General features: G+C 34.5%; 1 protein-coding gene across 1 annotated transcript; it reads right to left on the minus strand.

Annotated features, from left to right (window-relative positions):
• Positions 1–21,280: 21,280 nt before the first annotated feature.
• Positions 21,281–22,187, minus strand: LOC122754733 (vomeronasal type-1 receptor 2-like). The gene is given in 2 exon segments (XM_044003204.1): positions 21,281–21,428; positions 21,430–22,187. Coding segments are annotated over 2 exon segments (906 nt in total).
• Positions 22,188–25,829: the final 3,642 nt, after the last annotated feature.

Here is a 25,829-nt window from a genome sequence, read left to right on the forward strand (position 1 = left end):
CCTTCAGGAAGGCTAAGGGGAGTGAGGGAAGGATGGATAAAATTGGAACCCCAAACTATAAATAAAAATGTTTATTACTTTTTAAAAATGCAAGTACAAAAGAATACATGTCGGCTGAATTAAAAAAAAAATACCATCAACAATATGGGCTTTTACTTACTTTCCTTATACTATGTTCTTGACTCTCAGAATTCTGACTTTGGGCCTTAATATTTAACTTAAATTTCTCTCTCCAAAGAAGCTATTGATTTCTTAATTTCCAAATATAATGGTCTCTTTTCAGTCTTCATCCTTTTTGAGCTCTCTGAAGCCTTTGAAACTGCTGATCACCTCTTTCCCTTTATACTTTGTTCAGTCTAGCTTTTTATGAATGGTCTCTCTCTAAATTAGTCTCTTACCTGTCTAACTACTTCTCAATTTCCATTGCTGTATAATTACAAAGGTTATTCCTGGTAGTCATGACTGTCCCCCAAGGTTTTGTTCTAAGCCATCTACTTTCCTTCCTTGATGCTATTTCACTTGATGATCTCATAAGCACCTGTGGATTTTTTATGTCTATTCAGGTAATTTTCATATCTATTTATCCAGTCTTACCTTTCTCGTTGTCTTATTTTTCAAAATGTCAAATGCCTTTTGAACATCTTGAACTGGATGTCCCATAACTGGATGTACCTTGAAAAAAACATGACCAAAAGTAAACTCAGGACTTTCCTTTCTAATTTCTATTCTTCCCAATTTCCTTATCACTAGTTAGGAGACTGCCATACTTACAGGTTAACAAAATAGGTATTATCCTTGATTCCTTACCTTCTCTCACCTCCTACATATAAATAATAATAATAATAGTAGTAATAGCTAATAGTTACATAGAAGTTACTATGTGCTTTACAATTATTATCTCATTTAATCTTCACAGCAACCAAGAGAGGTAGGTGCTTTTATTATCCACATTTTACAGATGAGGAAACTGAGGCAAATAGAGGTTAACTGAGTTCCCCAAGATCACAGACTTACTAAGTGTCAAAGGTGGGATTTGAACTCCATAATTCAAAAGAATTAAAAGTCAAGAAATAGGCTGGAAAAAATGAGCATATAGCAGGAAAAAAACTGACTATAGAAGGTCAGTATGGTAACATAAAGATCAAAACACAAACTTAGAAGAAAATAGTCAAAAACTCCTATATGCAAAGACTTAAAGAAAACTATGAATTGTCCCCAGGCAATGGAAAAGTTTTAAAAGGGTTTTAGAAATTAAGTAAGAGACACAGAAGAAAAATTGGAAATGCAAATAAGAGTAATCAAAGACAATCATGAAAAAAGAATTAACAGCTTAATAAAGAATTTTTTTTTAAAACTGAAGAAAATAATAGATCTAGGAAAGATAATTTCAGAATTACTGGACTACCTGAAAGCCATGATAAAAAAAAGCCTAGAAATCACCTTTTGAGAAATTATCAAGAAAAATTGCTCTGATATCCTAGAACCAGAGAGTAAAGTCAAAATTGAAAGACTCTGCCATTCACCTCCTCAGAGATAACAAAATGAAAATTCCCAGGAATACTGTAACCAAATTCCAGAGCTCCAAGGCCAAGAAAAAATATTGCAAGCAACCAAATTCCAATATGGAACCACAGTCAGGATAACACAAAATTTAGTATATTCTACATTAAAGGATCCTAGGGCTTGGTATATTATATTCCAGGAGCAAAAGAACTAATATTACAACTGAGTTTGTTGTTTGTTTGTTTTTTCCTGGCATTCTAGCTGGAAGCTGGAAGGCTCTGGAAGAGGCTGTGGTGTATTCTCAGCTGATTCCTGGACAGTGGTGTTTTTGCAGGTTGTATAATTTCCCTTTCCCCATTTTCTTTCCTTTCCCTTGATCCTATTTATCATGTTTGTGTTTTTTTTTTAAAGTTCATTCTTGTTAAAATAAATCCTGTTCTGTTTTAAGGGAGGCTGCTGATCTCTTTCCTTGCCCCAATATTGCAGCAAGCTGCTTAGCTAACACTCCCCAATTAAAAATTGGTCTCCACACATAAAAAAGTAAACAGGAAAGAAAAATCATAAAGGATTCAATAAGGCTAAATTGTGTTATATTCCTACATGGGAAAATTACCCTTGTACCTCCTAAAAACTTTCTCATTATTAGGGCAGCTAGAATATACATGGACAGAGGACATGGTCATGAGTTGAATATGATGGAATGATTAAAAATTTAAGGGGTAAGAAAGAAGAATACAATGAGAGAAGAGGAAAGGAAGAGGCAGAATGGGGTAGATTATCTGACATAAAAGAGATTTTACAGTAGAGGGGAAGGTGGAGGAAGTAAAGGGAGAGTGCATGAAGCATAGTCTTTTTGGACTGGCTCATAGAGATGATAACATACATACTCAGTTGGGTATAGAGATCTATTTTACCATACAGGAAAGTAGGAGGGTGGGGTATAAGAGAAGCTGGCAGAGCTGATAGAAGAGAGGTCAGATTGGGGGAGACAAAAGTCAAAAGCAAAACATTTTTGAGAATGGATAGGGGAAAGGAAAGAGAAAGTGAGATCAACGAGGAAATTAGGATAGAGGGAAATACATAATTAGTAATCATTATTGTGAAAAGAAAATTTACATCAGATTTCTTTGATAAAGATCTAATTTCTCAAATATATAGAAAACCAAGTCAGATTTATAGATATAAGAGCCATTTCTTGATTGACAAATGATCAAAAGATATGAACAGGCAGTTTTCAAATGAATTAATCAAAACTACCCATAGTCATATGAAAAAATGCTCAAAATTATTATTAATTAGATAAATGAAATCAAAACAACTCGGAGCTACCACTCCACACATATCAGATTGGCTAGTACAACAGAAAAGGAAAATGACAAATGTTGTAGGAGATGTGGGAAAATTAAGACACTAATGCATTATTGGTGAAGTTGTATACTTACTAATTTAACCATTCTGGAGAGTAATTTGGAACTACATCCAAAGAGCTAAAAAAACATTTACCAAACAATATCCCTATTAGGTTTGTCACCCAATGATATTTTTAAAATGGAAAATGACTTATGTACAAAAATATTCATAGCAGCCTCTTTTTGTGGTGGCAAATAATTGGAAATTGAGGGGATGTCCATCAATTGGGAAATGGCCAAACAAGCTGTTATGCATTATTGTGATGGAATACTATTATGTTGTAATGAGTAAGATGCTCTCAAAAAAACCTGAAAAGATTTACAAGAACTGATTCAAAGTGAAATGAGCAGAACCACAACACTGTATACAATAACAGAAATATTGTATGAAGATTAAGTGTAAATGACTTAGCTATTCTCAGCAAGACAATTACCCAAGACCATTCTGAAAGACTTAAGATGAAAGGTGCTGTCCATCTACAGAAAAAGAACTAGTGCAGTCTGAATGCAGATTGAAGAATACTTTTTCTTTACATTATTTTTTCTTGGATTCTTTTTGTCTATGTTTTCTTTCACAGCATGACTTAAATAGAAATGTGTTTTGTATGACTATACATGTATAACCTATGTCAAACTATTGGCCTTCTCAATGAGGGGAGGACTTATGGAGGGGGGAGAGAATTTGGAACTCAAATTTTGAAAAAAAGAATGTTAAAATTGTTTTTACATGTAATTGGATGGAAATAAAATATTAAATTAGAAAAAATCTACCTCCAAACAACTATAAAATAATAACTCAAAATGAATTCTGGAGAGGCAGAACCAACAAAAATATGGAACAAAACAGTGCAGGCAGCATCAGAACAAGCCAGCAGCAGGCCAACAACCCAGCAGGAAACCCTAAGTACCAGCACAAGTATTGACAAGGCCCCTAGTACAGCAAGACAGCAGAACAGAAAGCCAGCTGTGAGGTCTTGAGCCCTTGATGTAGCAGGACAGCAGTCAGGCCCCATGCTTATGGTGCAGCAGGCCAAAAGCCAGACCCCAGGGCCCTAGAGCAAGAAGACTTAGACAGCGCCCCCTCCAATCCAGGAACACAGTCCACCTTTGAAAGTCATGAAATAGGCTGGAAATTAGCAACAACAACAACAACAAAGAATATGATTATAGTAAGTAGAAAGTTACTATGGTGACAGGGAAAAAAAATCAAAGCGCAAACTCAGAAGAGGACATAGGAAGCATATTAGATATATACATCATTGGCTACAAGAGTGGTTACCTAACTGACATCTGTAGAACTTTTCAGGTCTTCAGACTGTCAGTTCCCTAAAGACAATGGCCAAATGAATGTGTGCAAGGCTGATTATGGGAAGCATCCTGTCAATGCATATGCCCCTTTCCACAACCCCAACTATGTCTCTATACCCTGAGATCCCTGAATAATGAATAATCCAAGGCAGGTAGAAGAAAGGCATATAGAAACTCAAATCTTATAAGCCAATAATACACCTAAGTGCCAAAAATACTGGTGTTCCCACCTCTTCCATGGCATCCCAGATTTGGGGAGGGAAGGTCTCCTTTTATTACAGAACTTGGTACATTTGCAACATTTGCAAGTACTGAAACTGAAGAACATTTTGTTATAAGCATTATAACGTTTGACACCTTTTGCAGCAATTCCCTTGTGCCTTACACTATTACCCCCCCCCCATAAGCACCAAGATTATTCACAGGTGCAATTTCACCCTTTCGCCCAAACATGGGCCCCTGGAAGCTTTTCTGAGCTTCAAGCCATGATGGCATGATTTTAGTCAGCATCTATTCAAATCCACAGCTTATGAGTCTCTATCCAATACTGCTGCTTTTCCCTTTTCTTTCTCTTTTCCTCTTTCCTCTCTTTTTTCTTTCTCTTTTCCTCCTCCTTCTTTTCCTCATCCTCCTTCTATTCTCCTCCTGCTGCTTCTCTTCTTCTCCTCTTCTCCTTCTCTTCTTCTCCTTTTCCTTCTTTTCTTATTCCTTCATCTCATCTTTCCCTCCTATTTCTTCTCTTTTCTTTCTCCTCATCCTTATCTTTTTCTCTGTCTCCTCTTTCCTATCTTCCTTTCCTTTTCCCTCCTCCAGCTTGTGCTACTCATCTAACATGTCCTGCTCTCTTTATCTTTCTCTCCTCATTTTCCTTCTAAAATACCTGGCACATTAGTTCAAAACAAATATATTTAATTAAATAAAAAAATAATGTAAATGACAGCGAAAATCTCCTCCCTCATCCCTATCCTCTTGGAAGGTCATACCCTTCCACAAATTCTCTTATTTCTGCTGTTGAAAGGAACACACATTTCACTGACAATTCATTTTTGTAGGACTATCTGTAACCTGACTAGACAATCTTCTTCCTTCTGAAGTTTCCTTCCCAATGCTGCTTTCCTGTAGAGCTGCTGATATCATTTGAAAATCTCCAGGAGTAGAGGCAAGATGATGGAGAAGACTTGCCTGAGCTCTCCCAAATTCCTCTCAAAACAATTTTAACTAATATCTCAAAACAAATTCTAGAGTGGTATAACTCACAAAAGGAAAGGGTGTACCAGTTTTCTAGCCCAAGACAACTTAGAAAGAAGATTGGCAAGAAATTTCTGTGACATCAAGATGAGAGTGATGCACAGTACAGTAGAGGCCTTCTTTAACAAACCAGCATCAGGCCTTGGAGATGAATGAATCAGCAACAGCTTTAAAAGATCTCAGGCATCAGACAGTAAGGGGGTAGGACAAGTGGTCAGAAAGAGATTGCAGTAGTTCCTTTGTTGGCACTGGGTGCATGATTCTATTGCATTGCCCATACTCAAATCTGGTTTGCAGTCTTAGGTTGCAGTCCCAACATGAGGAAGAACACTAGCCTACCACACGTTGTGACTGCCAGGGAGGGTGACCGTTCTAGGGCAGAAAGAATGTTTGTCACTGTTCACAGACTAAAGCACAGGTCAGGAGAGCAGTGACCACACTTTTTCTTGGGTCATACCACCTTGGAAGAAATAAAAACTTACAGACTCCCAGGACTAGTTTTGAAAATATTAGCACAAAAATAATAAAGCTTGGGAGAATACCCCTTCCATACCAGGAACAAAGCCCAATTTTAACATAAAGATTAAAAGTTTTTAAAAATAGGTTGGATAAATAAGAAAAATTTAAAAAGTGAGCCTGACCATAGAAGTTGCTATGGTGACAGGAAAGATTAAAAGAGAAACTCAGAAGACAATAAAGTCAAAATATCTACACCAAAAACCTCCAAAAAATGAAAATTGGTCCAAACCTTCCAAAAAGAGAATTTTTGGAAAAGCTCAAAAAGGATTTTAAAAAGCAAATAAGAGAGTCAAAAGCAACATGCAATAAAGAAAATGAGTGATACAAGAAAATCATGAAAAAAGAGTCAACAGCTTTGTAAAGGAGGCACAGAATAATGGATAAAATAATACCTCAAAAAACAAAATAGGCCAAATGTTAACACACACACACACACACACACACACACACACACACACACATGTACACACACAAGCACACACGCACACACACACACATGCACATGCACACACAAATCCATTGAAGAGAAGAATTATAAAAAATTAAAAAGCAGAATTGTCTAAATGGAAAAAGAAGTACAAACATTATCTGAAGAAACAATTCCTAAAAAACTAGAATTGGCCAAATGGTAAAGGAACTACAAAAGCTCAATGAGGAAAATAATTCCTTCAAAATTAGAATTGCACAACCGGAAGCTAATGACTCCACAAAACACCAAGAAAAAATAAAAATAAAACAAAATAAAAAGAATAAAGAAAGAAGAAAATGTGAACGTTTTGGAAAAGCACAATTGAACTAGAAAAGAGACACAGGAGAGACAATTTAAGAGTTATTGGACTATCTGAAAATTTTGATCAAAAAAGGACCTAAGGGGCACAGTGGATAAAGCACCAGCCCTGGATTCAGGAGGACCTGAGTTCAAATCCAGCCTCAGACACTTGACACTAGCTGTGTGACCATAAGCAAATCACTTAACTATCATTGCCCCACAAAAAAGCAAAAACAAACAGAATTTTAAAAACAAAGAACCTAGGTATCACCTTTTGAGAAATTATCAAGAAAAATAGCCCAGTTGTGAGAAAAAGACCTGAACTGAATAGAAAATTCGACTTTCAGATACAAGACCCTGAAGAAGCATAAAAAGTTAAATAGGCAAAAGAATTCATGAGGATATTATAAGATTAAACTATTTACATTCCTGTATGGGAAGATAATACTTTGAACTCCTAAGAACTTTCTCGGTAAGGAATTCACAGAAGACACAGGTCTGAAATGAATATGAAGGGATGATATCTGTAAAGCATTTATATTTTGTTCTTTGTGGGACAAACAGGGTGGGGTGTCCTATATCTGGGGCCAAATTTGGGCCCAGGGCTGGTGTTTTGTCCATTCTGCCACCTAGCTAACCCTTTTCTACATCTTTAAAATAGGGTTGAGGAGTAGGAGGATTAGACTGGGGGAGGGGGAAGGGGAGAGATGGATTGGGGAGAGGTAGTTCACATGAAGGAAACAAGAAAAAAGCTTATGGAGGGGAGAGGAAGAGAGGGAGGAGGGGGGAGGAGGGGGGGAGGGAGTGAACTCTTACTATCATCAGAAGTGGCTGAAAGAGAGAATTACATACTCAACTGGATAATGGAAAATTTCTATATTAATCACAGTATGAAAGAAGACACAGAGGGAAAATGGGAGGAGAGAGAGAGAGATGGAGGCAGGGAGAAGAGGGGAAGGAGGCAAGGGCAGATTCAGGGAGAGAGCAGTAAAATCAAAGACTTTAAAAATAAATAAATAAATAAATATTTTAAAAAAGAAAAGAAACATAGCCCTGATATTCTAGAAGAAGAGGGCAATATAGAAACTAAAAAAAAATACACCAATCACCTCTTGAAAGAGGTCACAAAATGAAAACTCCCAGGAATATTATAGTCAAATTCCAAATCTCACAAATCAAGGAGAAGCTATTGTAAGTAGTCAAAAAGGAACAATTCAAATATCATGGAGTCACAGTCAGGATTTAGCATCTTCTACATTAAAAGATCAGAGGGCTTGGAATATGATATTCCAGAGGGCAAAAAAAAACCCCAAAAAACCAAGTTTACAAGCAAGAACCACTTACCCAGTGAAAGTAAAAATAATCTTTTGGGGGTGGGGGAGAAGATGGATATTCAATGAAATAAAGGACTTTCAAGCATTCATGATGAAATGACCAGAACTAAACAGAAAGTTTTATTTTCAAATACAAGATTAAAGAGAAGCATAAAAAGGTAAAAAGAAATGAGAAAATATAAAGGATTCAACACAGTTTAAATGTGTGCATTCCTACATGGGGAAATGATATTTGCAATTCCTTTTTAAATATCATTTTTCCAATTACATGTGAATACAATTTAAAAAATCCATTTTTTAAAAATTTTGAGTTCCAAATTCAATTCTTTTCTCCCTCCTCCTGAGATGGTAAGCAGTTTTACATATGATATACATATAAATATAAATATATATAAGTTATATATATATATACATGAGCAATCATTCAAAAATTTCTATATTAATCACAGTATGAAAGAAGACACAGAACAAAATACTTATAAAAAAAATAGTACACTATGATCTATATTCAGCAGCCATCAGTTCTTTTTCTGGATGTGGATAGCATTTTTCATCATGAGACCATTAGAATTGTCTTGAATCATTGTATTGCTAAGAATAGCTGTCATTCCAGTTGATCCTCAAACAGGAGATTGCTTTTGCTCTGTATAATGTACTAATGCATCTGCTCACTTCACTTTGCATCAGTTACAATCATATACCACAATATAGGAAAGGGAGAAAGGGGAAATTTTGTCCAGAGGGGCGGTCCCTCATGAACCAGCACTTTGACACTGGCCTGCAGATGGAAGGACTCTGCAGAGAATATATGTTACAAATGGTTTATATAATAACAGAAGGGAAAAAGAAAAACAACAAAATGAAACTGTTCATTTAAAGTCATTGAAAGCCTTTTCTCAGATGATTCTTGGGATGTCCTCTAGGTGTAGTCATGGAATGGAAGTCTTTTCAGGGGTTGATGTGTGGATGCTGGTAATCAGACAGGAAAATTTCCTACAAAATTGAGCTTAACACCACTTTAAAATAGCTTTGTCAATAATCAAATCAAACAATGAGAGTTCTTAAAGACATGTCTAAGGGAATTCAGAATCTTAATTGTTACACATGAAACATATAATAAAACAAAAATCAAAACATTCTCTAAAACTTAATATTACTACAGTAATTTTTGTCTTTCTTTCATCACTTTTTGCATTATCTGCCTAATTATACTCATGCCATTATGAGAAATTTAAAAATCTAATATAATTGCTAACAGATGTAAAGGACAAATTCAACACTGTATTTATCATGACACCTGAGATAATTAGGTGGATTACTATAAAAGAATAGAAATGATGGGATATGAGCATTCCCATACTTGAGCAATATATACTGCCCATGCAGTATGCCAAGCTTAAAATAGGTGGATGGGATATATATCCATGCCACTGAACATATTGGAGGAAAATGAGTCAGACTTAATCAGATGCATGGGATTAAGACGTCCATGGCATCAGGCATATAACAAGGGGAAAAGAAATCAGGTGTAGAATGAGATGGGTGGGATGAAAACTTCCAGCCATCTGTACAATATTGTGGGGGGAAAAATCAAACCAAGAGAAACCAACCTCAACATTTGTCAAATGCCATTCCCTTGGCCATACCTTGACTTCATGCATGTCTCCCATTATGTGACAGTTCAATGTCTGCTCTTACATGTATTCCTCTTGTGATTGGATGGCATCCTGGCCAAACAGTATCTGATAACTCAGAATGAAGGCTATTAATGTCTTAAATGATAAATTCTCATAATCCAAGTCTCATATGGATTTAAAAATTGAGAATAATAATGATCACAGAAAATGTGAATTTACCTTAACTCAGAATATAATATACAATTATGCGATAATATCAAATAATACCTTTTTTTTTTTTACTAAGTATACAATTACTTTTGTGAAAAATTGGAGCATATTTAAATACAAGTTAAAACACAACACAATCTTGGGGGCAGCTAGATGGCGCAGTGGATAGAACACCAGCCCTGGAGTCAGGAGTACCTGAGGTCAAATCCAACCTCAGACACTTAACACTTACTAGCTGTGTGACCCTGGGCAAGTCACTTAACCCCAATTGCCTCACTAAAAAAAAATTAAAAAAAAAACCACAACACAATCTTAAAGAAAACTTTTTTAAAAAAATAAATTTTTTACAAATGTTCCCCTCCTTTTTTGAATATGCTTATCAAAAATAATACTTCTAGAATCAACTTACACTTGTCATGGCAACCAATTTGCCAGGGAAATGCTTTATAGAGTTCAATCAAATAATCAGTTGAGAGAAAAATAATAACAAAAACAAACAACTCAGAATATGGGAGCACAATACTCCCAGAATTAACATTGTATTATGAAATCAAAATCATCTTGCATTGTTTAAAAATAGAGATGAATAAATACAACAAAATACACATGGAAGAATGAAAGACAATGAAATTCAAACTAAGGAAATCTAAATGAATATAAACTTAACATTAATAAGAGTAGTACAAAATATAAATTTGATCACATGAATATAAAAAGCTTTTACAAGTATTCTCCTTTTTTAAAAAAAAGCTAAATATAAAACACAATCTCAAAAGCATGATAATCTCTATGAAAATAAACCCATACAATCAATTTCGAAGTGTAGATGTAATAGCATAGAAATCCTATGTAACCTCTGAACTGTCATTATTTCTGAGTGAATTTAGAACACTTTTGATTCTGATATCTAAAATCCCCAATACTCATATTAATACCTTGCTGCTTACTTCTACATTTCTGTAAAATATGTCTTCTTGAAATATGATGATGATTGTCATTTTTATTCAGCTTGTTTGTCTCCTTTAACCCCTCCATTTTCTCTGTCGGTCCTTTCATAATATAAATTCTTTATAAGGTTACTAATTAAAGACAAAAGCAGGTTAACAAAATTATGAACAAAATGAGCATATCTGGAATTTAAAGGGTTTTCTAAGGTTGGTTTGGGAGAATCATAGCAGGTTGAGTCAGAATTACAGCTTAGCTGAGGTAGGGCTGAAAATGCAGGTAGAAAAAGCTGCACATGTGCAAGATCATGACCTGAGAAATGTGGCCAGCAGGTGGTGTCACTCCAACAGTTACAAACTTTTTAATTTAATGTAATCAAAATGATCCATTTTGCATATCATAATGTTCTCTATCTCATCTATGATCATGAATTCTTCCCCACTCCACAGAACTGACAAGTAAACTATTCCTTCCTTTTCTAATATGCCTGTGGTATCACCCTTTATGTCTAGATCATGTACCCCTTTTAACTTTACCTTTAGCGTGTAGTTGTTGATCTATGTTGATGTTTGATCTATAACTAGTTTCTGCTTTACTATCTTCCAGTTTTCCCAGCAGTTTTTTGTCTAATATGTAATAGTTCTTATCCTGGAGATTAGAGTCTTTGGGTTTATCAAACAGGAGACTGTTACATTCATTTACTACTGTATTTTTTATGCCTAATCTATTCCACTGATCCACCACTCTATTTCTTAGCCAGTATCAAATAGTTATTATTGCTGTCACTTTATAATATAGTTTTAGCTTGTTATAATATAGTTTTAGCTTTTGGCCACCTTCCTTTGAATTTTTTTTCATTAATTCCTTTGATATTTTTTACCTTTTGTTCTTCCAAATGAATTTTGCCATATTTTTCTAGCTCTATGAAATAATTTTTGGTATGGCACTGAATAAATTAATTTAGGTAGAACTATCAATTTTATTATATTAGCTCAACCTACTCATGAGCAATTGATATCCTTCCATTTGTTTAGATCTGATTTTATTTGTGTGAAAAGTATGTTATAATTGTGTTCATATAGTTGCTGGGTTTGCCTTGACAGGTAGACTCCCAAATATTTTATATTGTCTAAATGTATTTTAAATAGAGTTTCTCTTTCTATTTCTTGCTGCAAGATTTTATTCATATATAGAAATGCTGCTGAATTATGTGGGTTTATTTTATACCCTGCAACTTTCCTAAAGTTGTTAATTGTTTCAAGTAGTTTTTTAGTTGATTCTTTAGGATTCTTTAAGTATACCATCATACCATGGGCAAAGAGTGAGTTTTGTTTGTTGTGTATTCTAATTCCTTTAATTTATTTTTCTTCTCTTTGCCAAAGCTAAAATTTGTAGTACAATGTTGAACAATAGTGGTTATAATGGACATCCTTGTTTCACCCTTGATATTGTTGGGAATGTTTCTAACTTATCTCCAATATATACTGATGGTTTTAGATAGATACTGTTTATCATCTTAAGGAAAACTCAATTTATTTATATGCTCTCTAATGTTTTTAATAGGAATGGGTATTGCATTTTGTAAAAAGCTTTCTCTGAATCTATTGAGATAATCATATGATTTTGGTTAGTCTTGATATTGATATGGTGGATTATGTTGATAGTTTTCCTAATATAGAATCAGCCCTACATTCCTGATATAAATCCCACTTGATCATAGTGTATTATCCTGGTGATACATTGCTGTAATCTCTTTGCTCATGTTCTATTTAGAATTTTTTCATCAATATTCATTAGGGAAATTGGTCTATAATTTTATTTCTCTGTTTTTGCTCTCCCTGATTTAGGTATCAGCACCATATTTGTTTCATAAAAGGAATTTCGTAGGATTCCTTCTTTACCTACTTTTCTAAATAGTTTGCATAATATTGGAATTAATTGTTGTTTACTTGTTTGGTAGGATTCACTTGTATTCTCATCTTGCCCTGAGATGTTTTTTAGGGAGTTCATTGATGTATTGTTCAATTTATTTTTCTAAAATTGGATTATTTTAGGATATCATTTCCTCTTCCATTATTCTGGATAATTTTTATGTTTGGAAATATTCACCCATTTCATTTAGATTGTCAAGTTTATTGGCACATAATTGGGCAAAGTAGCTCCTATTTATTGCTTTAATTTCCTCTTCATTGATGGTAAATTCACCTTTTTCATATTTGATATTGGTTATTTGTTTTTCTTCTTTCATCTTTTAATAAAATTAACCAAAAATTATCTATTCTGTTGGTTTTTATAGAACCAGCTCTTAGTTTTATTTATTAATTCTATAATTTTCTTACTTTCTATTGTATTAATCTCTCCTTTGATTTTCTGCTTTTCTAACTTGGTATTTAATTACTGATTTTTAATTTGTTCTTTTTCCAGATTTTTTAGTTGCATGCCCAATTCATTGATCTCCTCTTTCTCTATTTTATTCATGTAGAGATATAAAATTTCCTAAGAATCTCTTTGGCTGCATTCCATGAGTTATGATATGTTGTCTCATTATTTTCATTCTCTTTGATGAAATTATTGATTGTTTATGTGATTTGTTGTTTGACCCACATTCTTGGTTGTAATCTAAGTTCCTTTGCCTTCTGGAATATCATATGCCAAGCCCTCAGATCCTTTCATGTTGAGGCTGCCAGATCCTATGTAATACTGATTATTGTTCTTTGATATTTAAATTGTTTCTTTTTGGCTTCTTAGAGTATTTTCTCCTTTATGTGATAATTCTGGAATTTGGCTACAATATTCCTTGGAGTTTTCCTTTTGGGGTCTCTTTCAGGAGGTAATCAGTGGATTCTTTTAATGACTATTGAGACAAGTAGTCATCACAAATTCAGAATAGTAAAATCAAAGCAGTAGGGTGCTTTCTACTTGCATTCTATTATAATAGTTCAGAGATTCTTGGTAATTATAACAATAATTTTCTTAATTATAAAGCATCTGCCACTCCCTTGCCATTGTCAGAAAAATTTGCTATGAAAGAAAGAATGACATGATTGTATCTCAGACCTAAGCCTATAGTCACAGATTAACCTATTATAAGGTATTCCAGGACAAAATTCCCTTAACTCTGATTTTAGATAAAAATTGTAGGTACCTTTTAGAAGAGCCAATCATGTAACAGAGTTCCACATTATTCATAAGGTATCATAGGCAAACTTAGAATTGACCAGATGAGAAATGTTCCTTTTCAGAATAAAGCAGTATAGAAGAGTAAGGAATCTAAATAATAGGGATCCTGACCTTTCCTTTGTAAAGCTATCTTCTCAGTCAATTAACAGGCATTTTGTATCCACTGACAATATTTTTTTTTCCAGAGGGCACTCTCTTTCAGTTGCTATTGGCATTTTTTTGAATGGTAGAGTACTGGCTTAACAACATATGAACAATTATACCTGAATTCAAAACTCAGAGCAAATAAAATTACTCTTCCACCTGACATCCCAAGATCTATTGCTCATAGTTTAGAGTGAGGTACAGTTTGTTTTTTTCATGTTGGAATAACACTTAACAATTAAAACACTTGCCTTGAGTACTTAAATATATAAAAATCTTTCCTAAACCTTTTAGTCATCATTTTACTTCTCTAAAAACACTAATTAAAAAAAAAAAACTTAATAGGGGGCAGCTAGGTGGCGCAGTGGATAAAGCTCCGACCCTGGATTCAGGATGGACCTGAGTTCAAATCTGGCCTCAGACACTTAACACTTACTAGCTGTGTGACCCTGGGCAAGTCACTTAACCCCTATTGCCTCACTAAAAAACAAACAAACAAAAAAAATAAAACAAACAAAAAAAAAACTTAACCAGAAATTAAGAAAACAATCATCCTCTGGAGTTTTTGTACAGAAAGTGAATATGTCATAGTCCACACATAATCCAGAAAGAAACTAGCTTCCGTTAGCCTGGATTTCTTAATGTACTGCATAGCAGCTCTAGGGTTATGAGGAAAATCTTATATACTGAGGTCTGTGGAAAAGAAATTGACTCAAAAATTTCATTTTAACACATTCTATTCTAGTGGTAATTTGCATAATAAACAGTCAGGCTATACTATATTTCTATACTATAAGCAAATGTGCAAGTTATCCCCAACTTTAGATGTAAGTATTTGTATTGGGGGAAGAGATCTCAGTTTCTTGGTAAAACATTTTCACTATTTTAGAATTTATAAGGCTTTCCTTAGTAACATTCATTCTTTTTTTTTTAAGTTTTTTTTTTAAGTAATGAACATTTTTATTTATGGTTTTAATTTCCAATTTTTATCCCTCCTTCCCTCCCCCCAGGCAGTAAGCAATTAGATATAGGTTATACACATAAAATGATATAAGACATTAATTACCATATTAGTCATTTTGCATAATAAAACTTAAATAAAAGAAAGCAAATGAAAAAAAGTGAAAATATCACGCTTCAGTCTGTATTCTATCACTATCAACTCTTTCTTTGAGATTGTCTTGGACAATTGTATTGTTGAGAGTAGTTAAGTCTTTTACAAAGTTTTCCATCAAACAATATTGCTGTCTCTGTGCACAATGTTATCTTGGTTCTGCTCCCTTCTCATCAGTTCACACAAGTCTTTCCAGTCCTTTCTGAAATAATCCTGCTTCTCATTTCTTATAGCACTATAATATTCCATCACCATCATATACCACAGCTTCTTTAGTCATTCCTCAATTGATGGGCATTCCTTTAGTTTCCAATTCTTAGCCACCACAAAAAGAGGTGCTATAAATATTTTTGTACAAATAGGCCTTTTTTCTCTTTTTGAAGATGTCTTTGGGGTATAAACCTCGCAGTTGTATTGCTGAATCAAAGGGTAGGCACAGTTCTATAGCGCTTTGGGCATAGTTCCAAATTGCTCTCCAGAATGGTTGGATCTTTTCATAACCCCACCAACAGTGCATTAGCATTCCAGCATTCCCACATTCCCTCCAACATCTAATATTTTCCAAATGACATCCATTCTTACAGCTCATTCTTTAACAGAGTTGTCACAATTTTATATCTTTGACAATTCTGAAGATCCAGAGAACCTGGCAAGTCACCAGAGAACTTTATAGATAAAGAGGATTTACAAGGTCTTGTATTTTATCCACCACTAAGAAATTGTAACTATTCTTCATTTAAAGTCAAAGCATATCTAAGTAAATTCTTAAAACAGTCTTTTTCAAACCATGAGGACAAAGCCTTCAATAAGTAATAGCGAAAACTCATGATTTCATAGCTGATTTCAGATCAAAAGAGGAGTTATTCTTCCAATGATAAAATTGTATATTAATTGTACATAATTAATAGCATATCTTATACTTGTTTCCCCAAAATCACAATGCAAGAAATTATAAGCATAATTAATAACAGAACAATTCCATGGATTTTGAGATGTAGACACAAGTTATTTCCAGTTAAATAATATTGATCCTGTTGTATATATTTCTAAATTATCTTTTAAAAAATCATTTCATTGTCTACTAATTTAGGTATTCTATACTAGTTTCATTAAGAAACCTGTATAGGGGACAGCCAGGTGGTGCAGTGGATAAAGCACCAACCCTGGATTCAGAAGGACCTGAATTCAAATCTGGCCTCAGCCATTTGACACTTACTAGCTTTGTGATCCTTGGCAAGTCACTTAACCCTCATTGCCCCACAAAAGAGAGAGAGAGAGAGAGAGAGAGAGAGAGAGAGAGAGAGAGAGAGAGAGAGAGAGAGAGAGAGAGCTGTGTAGAGTAATTTTGATCCAATTACAATTACATTGTAAAGGTAAACAAAACCATTACCATTTAGGTCAGAAATTAGCCATGCTGTGAATAATAATGTTCCCATTTAATTTGTCAGTTCTGATATATTTTTAATTTAAGGTATCTTTTATGTGACTCAACACCAGTGATCTCAATAAGACAACTTTGAAAGATTACATTTATAATTTTTGTTTTTGTTGTCTTCCAACATTTAACCAAATCCACAATTTAAATGTATTTTCCATCAAATATTGTTTTCCTTATAAAGGGTCAAATATCACAATTGTCCTAATAGGAAAAATACATTTTAGTTTAAATGAGGCTCAATCAAATTTATCTGGGTCAAATTCAATTAAAGCAAATCTAGCTCTCCAAGATGGTACCAGACAGAATCTCAATTTTTCCAAGAGTCATTCACTGGCAGTCCTTCAATTTATGGACCCTAATACCTCCAACAACTCTACTCTCAAAGATTAACATGGCAATATTGTATTTTTAATGTTCCCTTTTGAGATTCTCAAGCCTCTTTTGAAATGTGGAAATTGCAAACATAAGTGTGTGTGTTTGTGTGTATGTGTGTGTGTTTGTGTATAGATACATGTTCGCCACATAAAGATTAGAACATATACTTCTTTTGGTCCTTTCAGGAATACAATACTTGAATAATTACATGCTGCAATCCAGGTTTTCTTAGCAAAGATAGTGCCTGTTTCCTTCTTGCCATTATTTTTCTTGCCATTTCCTTCTTCAGCTCATTTTACAGTTGAGGACCTGAGGCAAACAGGGATAAGTGACTTGCCCAGAGTCACATGGCTATTAGGTGCATGAGGCCAGGCATAAACTCCAGTTCTCCTGATTCCCAGGCTATCATGACATTTACTGAGCCACCTACCTGCCCCACATGTGTTCTTCTAAATTTATCAATTAGTCACAAAACTCTTACTTTTCCTTGATCAAAATTTAAACTTTTCTGAGTTCAGGAAAATATCTTCTCCCCAGAAAAAAAAAATCACCTTAAAAGACAAAAAAAAAAATGGTTACAATGCTGTGTAAATAAAAACTGTCCTTCAGTTTGCATTTTTATTTGACAATTAAATAAGCCCTTCAAATCTATAATTAAAGATATCTTAATTATTCAGAATAGTCTTTTCTCCAATTCCTAAGGCCCCAAAGTTGCCACATTTTTTTTTCTAATTTAGTCTTTAAAAGACTGAGATTATGTGTGTGTGTGTGTGTGTGTGTGTGTGTGTGTGTGTAGTCTATTTCAAGTCCTTTTGAGTGATTTTCCTTCTAATTTACCTAGGCAAAAAAGTTCTGTCAAATTATCCACCCCTAAAAAACAAATAAACAAATAGTGGTAAGGTAGAACATTCTTTGAAAATAAAATTTTTCAGGGGTAGCTAGGTGGCACAGTGGATAAAGCACCAGCCCTGGATTCAGGAGGACCTGAGTTCAAATCCGGCCTCAGACACTTGACACTTACTAGCTGTGTGACCCTGGGCAAGTCACTTAATGCCTATAGCCCTGCAAAAACAAAACAAAAAAACGAAAAGAAAATTTTTCTTATTTTCAAATTATTTGCTTCCTGATTTAAATAAGCCTCTTTTTTTCAGAATGGGAAAAAGAGTTAATAACAGGTGATTATTAACCTGTTAATAAACAGGTTCTTAAACACCAGATTAATACTTTAAAGTTATAAAACTATTTTTTTCCATTCTTTATTCAACTGAAGATAAAATTTTAAATTGTCTTCAGTTCTATTTATTCTCTAGTCATTGAAATCTCCCTTTTCCCTTAAACCAAAACAATAAATCTGTCATTCTCTAGAGAAGGAAAGATTGATAGGGAGTGTGCTGTTTATTTGAAAAAGTCTTTGGGTATAATAATCTCCAAAGCCAACTACATTATTTCAGCACTTATAAAAACATTTAAAGCACACTTTTATCATGATCTTGGGGAATACAAGGTAACAGATTTACTTTCAGTTCTTAAATTTAGACTCTAGTTTGCAATATATTAAATTTCTACAAAGACAGTAGATTCTCTCTCTCCCTCTTTTCTTCTCCCTCTCTCTTCCTTTAGAAAAAGTTCCAATTTTTTCCTGCCTATTCTTAAATTTTGTATTATTAAAAGTTTATTCAAAAGATCAGAATAAGTCTCTGTTTATTGGGAAGTCAAATTTAGCATCAAAAATAGAAATAATTTCAGACATTATGAATTGCTGATTTGGGTATGAAGCTTCAACAATTAACTTAAACATATGTAATATTTCAAAAACAATAGATGTTCCCCAGGGTCAAGGATATTATGTTTCATATATTACTAGAGTCCAAAAATATATTTAGAAAATTTAATCAGTCCAGTTTTACCACAGAGGGAGTGGATTCATCAAAGAATGTTTCTTCTTTATCTACAGGCAATTGTCCCAAACCAGAATTATCAGAGCTCGACCAGAGTCACCAAAATCTGAGAGATCCTATTATTATAATTGACTACTCAAGGTAGCATTGAGATGTCAGGTTTGTATCATTTGTGATAGGGATCATGCTGCTTACTCAAGATTTATATTAGATCAGAGCAGATCAGAACTACTCAAGAATTTAAACACAGAAGATAAGACAGTACCTTAATTATCAATGAAAATCAGAAAAAAAACACATGATTTTTCTAGATGGGTTTGCAACTTTATGAATTAGTTGCTTTTCTTGCCTGCAAATCTCCATAGGTAAAATCTACATTGTACCCAATGGAAGCATACTGTGCTAGAAATTCTACCTTGGCCTGATCTAGTCAGTCCCATTTGGGTTGGCAATGACTGAGATAAAAATATTATCTGAGTGTTGATTAGGTATTGTTGTCAATCCCAAATCAATGACCAAGGGGGCAGCTAGGTGGCACAGTGCATAAAGCACCAGCCCTAGATTCAAGAGTACCTGAGTTCAAATCCAGCCTTAGACACTTGACACTTACTAGCTGTGTGACCCTGGGCAAGTCACATAATCCCCATTGCCCCACAAAACAAAATAAAACAAACAAAAAATAAACAAAAAACCCAAATCAATGACTGAGTTAAGTGAAGCTTTATCACACCCAGACTGCATGCTCAATCAATTATATACAAGAATCAGTGAGACTAGAGCAACAGCTTTAGCAATCTTATATAGAATGCAAAAATATATGAAGTATTAAAAATGGAATTTTGCAGAAAGAAGAAAGGGATGGGAAGAGTTTATATACCTGGGAAAAAACTAACAGAGAAGGAAAATAAAGATACCTTCCAGCTGGTTAAAATTGGAATTGGAGCTTTTTTCCCAGTCTTGATTTTGTAGTTGGTGTAACCATCTAGATTCCAGCATCAATATCTGAAATTTCAAAATATAGACTATGGCAGTATCTTATTCATATAATAGTGGCAGCAAGATTTCTGAGCCAGAGATTCTTTTGTCAGAATAACATCTGAGAAATGGTATCTATGAGTCTAAAACAAATACTGAAGTGAAATAAAAATAAGTCAAGGCTTTATTCAGCTTAGCAAAGTTTTGCCAAAATTAACTATGTCTTAGAAAATAAAATGTCATAAATACAGAAAAGCAGAAATATTGTATAAATTAAAACATGCCACAATGAATATATAATTGATAAAGGACATTTAAAGGAAGGAATCGAATTTAAATGGAAACAAAATAGACTGAGGCAGGCAGGTGATAAAATACATAAAGTACCAGATTGAGAGTCAGGAAGGACAGAGACCAAATCCAAGCTCAAAAAGGTACTATCTCTGTGACATCAGGTAAATTCTTTAACCTCTCTCACCCTTGGTTGTTTTATCTGTAATACTGGGATAACAACAGAACTTAGTTGAAAGAATTATTGTGCAGATGCAGTGAAAAAATATAAGCAATGAATACCTATAAAATGTTAATTAATGTGAACTAAATACAGAAGAATATGTGGATCAAAAAAGAAATTATAGAAATACTATATAACATCATCAAAGGAAGTGGCAAATAATGAGCCAACACAGAATAACTTTTGGGATTCAGCCAAAGCACTTATTAAGCAAAAAATTGTAGCTCTAAACAATTTCATTTACCAAAGAATGAAATTATATATATATATATATAACTATAAAAAGAAAGGAAAAAGTTACAAAAACAATTTTAGACCCTCTAAACATAAAAATAGATTTTTTAAATTTAAAAGGATAAGTTTGAACATACTCAGTCTGACATCTATATAAACACAACTCTAGCCACTGAGATAAGCAAACTTAATTTAGGCAAAATGGATTTCAAGGCTATAAAATTTGAAAAATATAATAAATGGAAATCATGATGAGGTTCAAGTTATTGACTTCCAGCCCTAGAATAACAAAATTTTAAAAACCAGTGTGGAAACCACCAAACACTCTATAAAATATATAGTCTTTCCAACTGATATCTTGTAGTCCATTAGTATCACATGACCATTTATTTGGGTGATCAACATTTGGATTAACAAAGGAGTTTCACTCTTATGACTGAACTCTTTACAATGGGGAACAAGGAATAAAAAAAAAATCCAGCAAATTCTTAGACATCACTGAAATAGGTGAGGAGGGAATTTTTCTTCAACTATTAAAAAACACGGAACAGATACTGGAAAACTTGCTGATACTGCTAATCAGCATAAAGGGGCAGAAAGTTGGAAAACATCCAGTCATAAAGGCAGAGACATGTAACACCCAGGAATTAGATGAATTATATTTATAAAGAGCAAAAAAAGATAGAACTGACTAAATGAAAACAGATAAAACTGTTCATAAGCATCATGACAGTCTTGGTGGCTCTAATCTCAGGAGAGGTTCTAGGGGAGAAGCTGGTGCTATGAATGTGAAGCACTTGATGGTGGTGCTTTTTCATGGTAAATATGATGTATATACTACTACATGTTGTGCATCCAAACCACAAAGATTCATAAAGCATCTTCCATAGCATAGTGTTGAAGGTGTTCATGGCATAAATACTGATAGTGCAAATGTCTGAGTTCCACTTGTCCCTAAAACTTGAACTATTTGTGGGTATAATCACATATATGGGAATAACTCCTTCTATCAATAGACTGAGAATCCAACAGATGATAAGAGAAGTGGTGATGTACTTTGGGGCCCTTGCTTTAAGCACTGTGCACACATGGCTGTTTGAACTGATAGTGATGGCCTGGAAACTACTCAAAAGACTTATGCTGCAGAAGGAAAGGCTCCGAAACACTCTGTCCAGGTAAACTATAGTCTTACAGCCATTATCACCAAGGAAATTTCTTATTCCCAAAAGTGTCACTGACCGGGTCATTCCCTTAGTAAGAAGTAACAGGACATTGATAAGGGACAAATGAGTAAGAATCAGATCTATTGGTTTTCCCTTATGACCATGGAGAAAATTGAATACGTAGAAATAAATGAGGAGTGAATTCCCTAGGACTCCAATTATGACCTGGTTTGCAAAAACAGTTCCAAAGATTTCTTCATTAGAAAACATTTCTTAAATGCATAGGCAGAGAAATCAGAAAAAATTGCACACATCCAAATTGACCTGAAAAGAAATATAAGATTTATATTATTATTATTGTCTTTTCAAAATCTACAATCTTCTCACCTTCCATATTGTAAGGGCTAAAATTCTAGCTAGTGTGTCTAAAATATCTAATTAGTGGTCACCAATAAATTATAAGCTTTAGCAAGAGTTTAGACTTTTAAGCATTTACTAAGGAGAATAAGAATTAGGTGAAGAGAGAGAGAAAGGCCTAGATTCATCTATCTATCAAAGGGAGAGTACATTTTTAGTTCCACTCTCCACCAGAGTCCTCACGAGAGTGAGAGAGCCAGCCTCTCTCTCTCTTCCTCCCACAAGCAAACATCACTTCCTGACGCCAAAGAAAAGCCGCATGGCTTGCCCTCAGATGCCTTCTCCTCATGGTGGAACTTTCCTACAGTAAGTCTCCAGCAGGTGGCATTATTCCCATTGTTACAATATCATAAGATTCTAGTTTTAGACCTAGCAGATACCTTAGAGATTATCCAGTCAAACCTCATTTATTTTACATGTAACTGAATCCCAGAGGGGGTAAGTGACATCCAAATTTTAAAAAGCTAGTAAGCAAAGACAAGATTTGAATTCAAGTCTTTATACTCTAAGTTCAGTGCGCTTTCTGCTGATTTTCACTAAGAATAGTAACAAAGATTCTCAGAAATAGGGTTACACTCAATTGATCACATGAAACATTTCAAATTATAGATCCTTACAACAATTTAATCAAGTCATGGGAATGTTCTTTTGTTTTGTTATGGGGAAAGGGAGAGTTATTACAATGTTTGTGTCCAGCACTATGTAATATTTCTGGGAAATCTAGAAATTCTTGCTTTCAGGTCATTTAGATGTTGTTTTAGGAGACAATCTAAAACACAAGTAATAGAACTTCATAATCAAGTACTAAATAATGAAGTAGAGAATAAAAAGCTATATCATCAGAGAAAAATGACAGAAAAGGGTGGAATAGTCAAGAATTAATTTCATAGGAGAAATGTGAGGATGGGATGGAGGTGCATACCTCTGAAACAAAAGGGAGAGCTACAGAAAAGAAAGAGAAAGAAAGGAAACTTGTACATGCAAGGGACAGAAAAAAGATTAGCTGGACAAGAGAAAAAGAAGTGTTTGGTTGTTTTTTTTTTACAGTAGTGGGGAATAAATTTGGAAAGATAAAAATGGAAGAGATAGTGGTTTGAAATTGTAGCTAGTTCTGGTCAAAGATGCTAAAGTGAACCATCCAGTTTAGCCTAGACTTCAACAAACATATTAGTACTCTACATGCCCTCTAAAACCACATTAATAAGAAGAAAATTATCCAGAAAAAAAGGAAATGAGCAAGATGGATAAACTACAGTTGGTCCTATTCTGTAAAACAACAAAAAAGAGAAAAATCAAAGTATCACTTCACAAAGTTGTCTAGGGATCATATCCTTGGAAAGTTTATAGGAAGTACATTAGGGTGGAGCAAAGATGGTGGAGGAATAGCAGTAAGCTCTTGGGTCTCACTACATGATCATTTCAAAAAGCCTCCAAAAATGCCATAGGACAATTCCTGAAACAGCAGAACCCACAAAAAATGGGTCGAGATCATTTTCTAGTCAGAGATCGCTTTAAGGTCATTGGGAGGGTACTGCTGTGTCAGGGGGGGAGTGGGGCCCAACCCCTTGGTCACATTGATAAAGATCCAGTACCAGACAGGCCAAGCCAGAGAAAGAAACCCCCTGAACCTCTGAATCAGCTGCAGTGCCATATGGTCATATGGAACTAAGCTCATGTTCTTGTGAGAGGGTTGAGTGATTGGCTGGGAGGGGATTACAGGAATCCTGGCACAGAGGCAGAACTTGCATGTTTCACCCCTGCCAGGAACAAGGAAGTAGACTTGAGTGGTGGTGGCAGAGGATGGGGAGGGGTGCAGGCTCATTGGAGCTAACAACCACAACACACAAAGCTTTGCTGCCTGGTTAATTAGCACGTTAGCCTGGGGTTATCTATGGGCCAGAGAACAGGCCAAGTGAGTGAAGAACCTGCCCCTACTTAATTCATACCACCTTAAATCCCCTGAAGCTTGGGACAGTAATTCTGGAAGCAGTGCCCCACTTTAAGAAGTTAAAAGTCAAGTAAAAGATGGGCAAGATGAGCAGACAGAGAAAGATGCAGACCACAGAAAGTTTCTTTAGTGACAAGGAAGATTGAGGTGCATGCTCAGAAGAGGATAGCAACATAAGGGTTCCTACATTCAAAGCTTTCAAGAAAAATATGAATTGGTCTCAGGCCATGGAAGTGCTCAAAAAGGACTATGAAGATTAAGTTTATAAGAAGCAACTTTGATGTCACCAAAATAACTACGTCCTGTTATGAAGTGACATTTCTTTTTTTCTTTTCTTTTTTTGGCAGGGCAATGAAACTTGGGTGACTTGCCCAGGGTCACACAGCTAGTGTCAAGTGTCTGAGGCCAGATTTGAACTCAGGTCCTCCTGAATTCTGGGCCAGTGCTTTATCCACTGTGCCACCTCACTGCCCCCTTTATTTATTTATTAATTTTTATGAAGTGACATTTCAAAAGTAACTTCAGCAATTACAGAACTTAGTGATATTCAGAAGAGGAATTTACTAATGAAGTATGTCCAATAATCAACAGCTCTGAAAATGTGCCTGCTCTCTCCAGAGACTATGTGCATATTTCTGGGGGTGTGGATCCCATTCAATAAGTTTTTTTTTTCAATTACTACTATTTTGTGAAACATTCTTTATCAATACTTTGATAAAAAGGTAACTAGCTGATTTTAAGTAGAAAGAACACCACAGTACCAGAAACCCTAGGAAACTGAGAGTAGTAGATACAGATGCCCTCTTTAAAACCAGCTTGGCAATGTAAGTAAGCACTGGGGAATTAGTTTTAGAGAGGTGTTATAAATTAACATAATGTAAAGAAAAAAACCCTAAGAATTATAATCATGACTTTGAATTGAATGAACAAAAGGATGGCAGAATAGATGAGGAAGTGACCTTGGGCAAGTCACTTAACTTTCATTGCACTGAAAAATAATTTTAAAAGAGGATACTCAGTTTTAAAATAAATAAGTAAATAAAAAGAATAGAGGAAGTTTACAAAAAATTGTTATTTTCAAAAAATCTACAAAAGCCTTTCAAAGCCCTTCATAAATTAGCCCTCTCCTACCTTTCTTGTCTTCTTACATACTTTCCCTGCCACATACTCTTTGATCCTCCTTTGGCTTCATGTGCTAAGCAAAGTAAATTTATGTGGGAGTCCAAGTAGATCTGAAAGTCATGTGAATGGGTATAAGCATTAAAATCATGGAAACTGATGATATTACCATGTGAAAAAGTTCAGAGGAAGAAAAGAATGTGACCTTGGAGAACAACTTCATATAGCACATGAATGTTATGTGAAATGATTAAGTGAAAAATTGGGAGGTTAGTGTGTTTGAAGGAATATCAATAAGTTTGTTGAAGTCTTGTGTAAACATAAATGTAGAGGATGGGGTAGTAGAGTAAACCTAAGGTCCAGGTACTGAATTCATCAAGAAAGGAAGAAGAGTGTTCTGATAGTTTCTAGAAAAGAGCTACCAGAAT

Source organism: Dromiciops gliroides, chromosome 4, assembly GCF_019393635.1.
Source record: "Dromiciops gliroides isolate mDroGli1 chromosome 4, mDroGli1.pri, whole genome shotgun sequence".
NCBI classification, from domain to species: Eukaryota; Metazoa; Chordata; class Mammalia; order Microbiotheria; family Microbiotheriidae; genus Dromiciops; species Dromiciops gliroides.